The 6,000-nt window shown below is 46.8% G+C and overlaps 1 protein-coding gene across 1 annotated transcript in view; it reads left to right on the top strand.

Moving 5' to 3' along the window:
• The first annotated feature begins 1,205 nt into the window (after nt 1–1,205).
• Nucleotides 1,206–6,000, top strand: part of HDGFL3 (HDGF like 3) — a 60,731-nt gene continuing 55,936 nt past the window's right edge. Inside the window, exon 1 of the mRNA XM_026648316.2 lies at nt 1,206–1,866. Coding sequence (XP_026504101.1) covers nt 1,783–1,866 — 84 coding nt within the window. The 5' untranslated portion in view covers nt 1,206–1,782. The remainder of the gene's footprint in view (nt 1,867–6,000) is intronic.

Below are 6,000 nucleotides of genomic sequence, written 5' to 3'. Positions count from 1 at the left end.
AAATAGTTTTGAAGAGAAACTACACAAAAACCATGTAGAAAATTCAAAGGGCATAAAAACGAATGTTGTGTGAAACTTTGCACTGACTGGCCATCTATTTTTAGAAGGCCAGCAATTCATACCCATTTTAAGCTCATTTTAAATGCAACACCTTACTATAGATTCTCAAGTAGACACCACCACAATATAAATAATAAATATCAACAGTAATCAAGTGGAACTGGAATTGCTGCAAATTGCTACTTAGCTGGTAGAATTTTGGGGTAAAAAAAACTTGCAGGATCCAGGTGCTAGACTGGTGATCTTGTGATACTGCCATGTCTGTTTGCAATAAGATCTGGAATTTTTTTGATGTGTTAGGAGCTGGTGCATTGTGCATCTATTTATAGAGTAGAATGTAGGATACTGCAGTTAAAAATTAGCAGGATCCATGAAGATCCATGTCCCAATCTGGGTCCTTGCGTCACTAGGACATGCTGGTGTCCAGAACTTCATAGTGAAGTAGGAGCAGCTGGTTTGTTCTGTATTCAGACAATAGAATTTGGGGGTCGGAGCACAAAAGTCTGCAAGATCCAGCAGGATCCCAGAGCAGGTCTCTGTGGCATCAAGATGCTGGAAAGTTAGAATCCTCTAGTCTAGAATTTTTGTGTGTGCCCTAATAGGGGTTGGATGTGTTTTGTAGTTAGGTTATGGGATTTGGGGGCTTTGGTGAAAATGGGGAAGAGTCCACCAAGACTTCATGTCCCAGATCCAGGCCTGTGTAGTGCTATTGTGCTGGGACACATGGGGGTCTGGAATTTTTTGGTGCACTAGAATGAGGTGGATTTCTTGTGAATTTAGGCTGTTGTGTTTGGGGTCAGGGGTGCCATACTCCATGTCCTGGATCCAGGTTTTGCAGCCCTGAGGTCCTGACATTTTGGTGCAGTAGGAATGGTTGCATGTGTTCTATACTTGGGAGGTGGAATTTGGGGGTTCAGGCCCAACCACCAACAGGCTCCATTTCCTAGATCCAGATCTTTGTGGCACGAGGGCACACGGGGGAGGGGAGGGCTGTCCAGATTATTTTAGTGCAGTAGGAAAGGGTTGGACATGTTTTGTATTTAAGCGGTGGAATTTGGGGAGGGTTGGCTGCAAGAATCTGGCAGGATCCATGCAGATCCGGCTTTTCCCTTTTTCCTCAGCCCCCCGTGGAAACGGTGCATAAAGAGAGAGCCCCGCGCCTCAGCCGGGGAGGCAAGCAGCGAGCAGACTGAGCCGCTCTGAGCTCTGCTGTTTTTCCTAGAAACGGATCCGTGCACCTAGAAAATAACAGGAAGGGAAAGCAGGGAGAGAAAAAAACACACGAAGATCCTGTTGTTTTCGGTCGCTGCCCGAGGAATAATTTGGAGGAGAAGGATCCATATTTCTGCTGCTGCCGAGGCTGCGGCGCCGGGGATGGAGCGCGGGGCGCGGGCCGTGTAGCGGGCTCGCCCAGGGGCTGCCTTTCGGCCAGGCTCGCTCCGCCCGCAGGGGGATTCCGGCCTCGGCCCCGGCCCCGGCCCGGGCGCTGCCCCGCCGGCAGTGGGATCCCAGCCATTGGGGGTCGGTGGGGCTGAGTCCAAGGCCTCCCCCTCCCCCGCTACACACACGCCCCCCACCTCTGCCGCCGCCGCCGGGGACAGAGGCTGGTGCCTGGGGGCCGACCCTGCTGCGGCTGCCGCTGCCTGTGCCTGGGCGGATCGCACCCCGCGAGGGGCGGCTGGGTGCAGGGGGCGCGGGGCAGGCGGAGGAGGGAAGCTCCCGATGGCGCGTCCGAGGCCCCGAGAGTACAAGGCTGGAGACCTGGTGTTCGCCAAGATGAAAGGCTACCCGCACTGGCCGGCCAGGGTGAGTGCGGACCGGGGCTGGGTGGGGGGCAATGCAGGGAGGCCGATCCCCCCCCAGCGCAGCGCCCGGCCCGACCATTTCCCCGCTGCTTCTCCTCTGCCTCTCCTGGGGCGTGTGGCGGCTGCTGCTGGGTCCATTGCAAGCCCAGCCGCAGACACAGCCCCACCCCCCAGCCCTCCATGCCTACCCCGGCGGGGAGCCTAGCGCTGGGGGGAGACAGGGGGTCTGTTCCCCGCTGGATTATTGTGCATCTTTGCTTGGTTGTGCAGATTTCTCTGCCCCCCCCCTTCCCGGGAGAAGGAGGGGGCGTGCGGGGATTGTACCTGAATTATTATTATGGGGAGTTGGCAGCTCTGCATGATAATGATGCTGTTTATTATACGCCCTCCCCTCTCACTGCCCCCCCCCCAGTAGTGAGGGCTCCCGCCAGCCTTCCCACATGCACATTTCCAGGCAGTTGCAGAAAAGCTGCCTTTGCCCACAATATGAAGCCACAGAGGGAGAGAAAGAGACAAACAGGCATAGCCATGAGAAGGCCAGATCTGTGTCTCTCTCAGCCCAGGAAGTGTCTACTGCATGGGAAACACACATGGGAGGAGAGCAAGGCCTAGAATGTAGGCAACAACTCTTTGCAGGGTGCCTGATGCACAGAATACACCATATTTGGGGCTGTAGTGGGCGGAGGAGGCATGGTCTACTACAAAGAAATAAGTGGTAAACATGGACCCAGTCCTGAGGGATGCAAGTTATTAATTGAGAGGAGGAGTTGGACTACATGGCCTCCATTTTTCCATGTACCCTTCCAAATGCAGGCACATTGGGTTTCATGGGGGGGCTGATCATGTGGAGAAGTTCTGGGCTTGTGAGACAGTGGCTGGTTTTATTTTGTGGTGGTTTGGGGTTGTGGATTTTTTATTTTATTATTGTTCCTTTCCCATCTTTCATTATAAACTGGTTTGAAATAACTGAGTTGGATCATGGCATCAAACCCAAAGCATCATGGGCATTTGGCAACCAAATCAGCATCCCACTGTATATTTAATGTCCATATTCCTTAGAGCCCCAAAAGAGAGCAGGGCGTTCCCAGGGACGACCTGATACCACAGCATACTTACAGCCTTCTCTTCCCCCTTTTTTGTTCACCACGGTGTACTTTGTTGTGTGATCTACCCAGCAGGCATCATCCAGTGCCAGTCTGTGTTTATTCATTGTCCATTCCATCCTCCGGGGGGAAATTACAACTATTCAGTGCTACATTCTGTTTTCATTCACAAGTAAAATAAAGTTGTTGGTGTTTATGATCTGTGAGAGCTTGAACATTATAAAGTGTTGTATACATTGTGCAAGAAAGTACAGGAGAGCAGGGTCAAGGTACCATGGACTTTACCATTGCCCTTGAGAAAGCGATGAGAAAAGGGTATGTGTAAGTGCTGAAAAGTGAAGCAAGGGGCATTGTGAGTGTGACTGAGAGTGTGAGTGTTGAGCTGCAGACACAGTACAAGGAGGGAAAACCAGTATCAGAGGCTTAAATGAAGGTTGATAGAGAAGGGAAAAATCAAAGGATGCTAAATATTAAAGGGAACAGAAATAAGGAAGCACGCCCAATTGCTTTGGCAGAGCAGGCTGAAATTCATTTGTGAATAGGCATAAGAACATAGAGCATAAGAATGGCCATACTGGGTCAGACCAAAGGTCCAACTAGCCCAATATCCTGTCTTCTGATAGTGGCCAGTGCCTGGTGCTTCAGAGGGAATGGACAGAACAGGTAATTATCAAGTCATCCATGTCTAAACTTCACATTGTATTTGTAATTAATGTCTCTGATCAGCATTTATATTCTTATATCTGCTTGTGATGGCCAACATCATGTTAAAGGTGATGATTCACATCAGTAGAACGATGGAGTCTATTGTAAATCAATTTCTTTCTTACATCAATAATGGTTTAATTTAATCTGAAAATGGATCAGCAAGTGACTTTAACAACTCAGATCATTCCAGCTTTGGGTTTGATCCTGCTCCCATTGAAGTCAATGGCAAAACTCCTGTTGAGTTTAAGAAAAGCACTACTCTTCTCCTCACTTGCATGCAACAACATTCTCCTCCGAGTACAGTGAATACTAGCCCTGTGGCCTTGTCCTCTTGAGTAAAAAGGGAGTGTTGTTAACTCATGTTAGCTAACATATGGTAACTAATTGAAGTAAATGGAAAATAGGATAGGGCTCTTTGTTTCAGCAAACTTTTCTTTATTTTTTATCATACACTGAGCGCAGATGGGCACATCTTTGATTATGTGTCCAGCAGGCTAGTCAAAGGTATGTTCCTCAGGATACAGGTTCCTCAGGAACCATGTGTTAGCGAACACAAGTTAACACACCTTTTTTCCATGCAAAGACAAGGCCACAGGGTTTACACTAATCTTCATTGTGCTCCAAGAAGACTATAGTGGCATGTAGATGAGGAGAGAAGTAGAGATTTTTGCAGGTGAGACGGCAAGTCAGCTCCCCTGATTAACTGAACCCCAGTTATCAAGAGGTTTTGCTTAGGCCGAAGAAATTTGTATGATCAAAGTTCAGATGTGTATATACCGCAATATAACATTTATAAACCATTTGTATGCTTGATCCTTAACCTCACATATAAAAAAGCAACATATTTTATTTTAAAAATACTGGTTTAGTAATCCAAAGAGTTTATTTATTGTTGCATTTAAATAATTTATTGTTGCAATGGCCCCTCACAGAGGGCGTGTTGAGACTTTGTGGTCCTTGGCAGGAAAGTGCTATAGGAGGGCAAAATAGTTACCTGTATTTAGTGAAGTGGAGCAGTATTAAAGCAGGACAGGAAGTGGGTAGCCAGCTTTGACACTAAGCCAGCCACTTCTTACCAATATGAATCTGCCGTTAATTCTATTGACTTCAGCAGGAAGAAGATCGAGCCCTGTGTGGGCAAGAGCAACATTCTGCACAGTGAGAGAAGAGGTGGAAAGTGGCTGATGTGTAGAGAAACCAATAGGGAGCGCTGCTTAAAAATAGATGGCACGCTATGACTCGTGAGCTTCACTAGCTTATGATATTGAGCATCATCTCAAATTAATAACTTACAAAGGGCCAAATCCTGCAGTCCTTAGTCAAAACTCCAATTGACAGTCATTCAGGTCTTTCCATGCTCTGTTGGAAAGACTCGCTTTACAAAACCCGTCTTTGTTAGGCACTTTTGGATATTTGGAATATGAAAGATGTCATTGAAGTCATATTGACTTCTCTCTGTTTTGATCTTGCAGTCTTTACTCAAAGACAAAACTCCCATTGGCCCCAATGTAGGCTAATAAGTAGGGATGGCAGGAATTGGGCCAAAGTCTGTAAGTTTGGTATCCAAGGTGACTTATGTGAGTGGATCAAGTACTATCTTGTGTCAAAAGGAAGAGTAGCAGTTTGGTGTAATAAGATGCATGTAGCACTTTTGATACTCCATGTATCCAAAGGTGCTTTTCAAAGCCATGAGATTAATACTAAGTGGCCAGAACCCCTACTGGTGTAAACAAGTGAAGTTCCACTGACAGTACATTGATTGCATAGTCAGAAGAGGCATTTAGTATGCATGGAGGAAGCATGCTCGGATGGTTGAGGTACTAGGCTTAGAGTAGGAAATATAGGTTTGGTTCCCAGCTCTGCCATAGGCTACCTGTGCGACCTTGGGTTACGCAGTCTTTCTGGGCCTCAGTTCACTGTCTGTAAAACAGGAACAACAACACTTCCCTACCTAACAAGTGTGTTGTGTCAGTAAAGTCATTAGCATTTGTGACTTGCTCAGCTACTACCAAGATGGGTGCCATATCATTACCTAGAAACAGAGAAAAATATTCATTGCACCTTCCAGATATTATATTCTAGTTTGTTGAAGGGGTGAATATTGGCCATTGGTTAGCCACTTAAGATTAAATGAAAGGAAGAATACAAAAAATCAATAATTGTGTTCATTTTATCAGTGTCCCTGAAGAAATAATAAGCAATTAGATGATACAATGTGTGGGTGATTAAAAAATAAGGAGACCGTTAATGCAAATGTAAAGAGAGGAACACAATTCTGAATGACCTGAATAATATAGGAGTTTGCCCAGGTAAGTGACTTATGC

The sequence above is a fragment of the Terrapene carolina genome, unplaced genomic scaffold (assembly GCF_002925995.2).
Source record: "Terrapene carolina triunguis isolate 2854851 unplaced genomic scaffold, T_m_triunguis-2.0 Scaffold67, whole genome shotgun sequence".
Taxonomy (NCBI): Eukaryota; Metazoa; Chordata; order Testudines; family Emydidae; genus Terrapene; species Terrapene triunguis.
The sequence above is the reverse complement of the archived record's forward strand: the minus strand, read 5'-3'. Positions and strand labels throughout refer to the sequence as shown.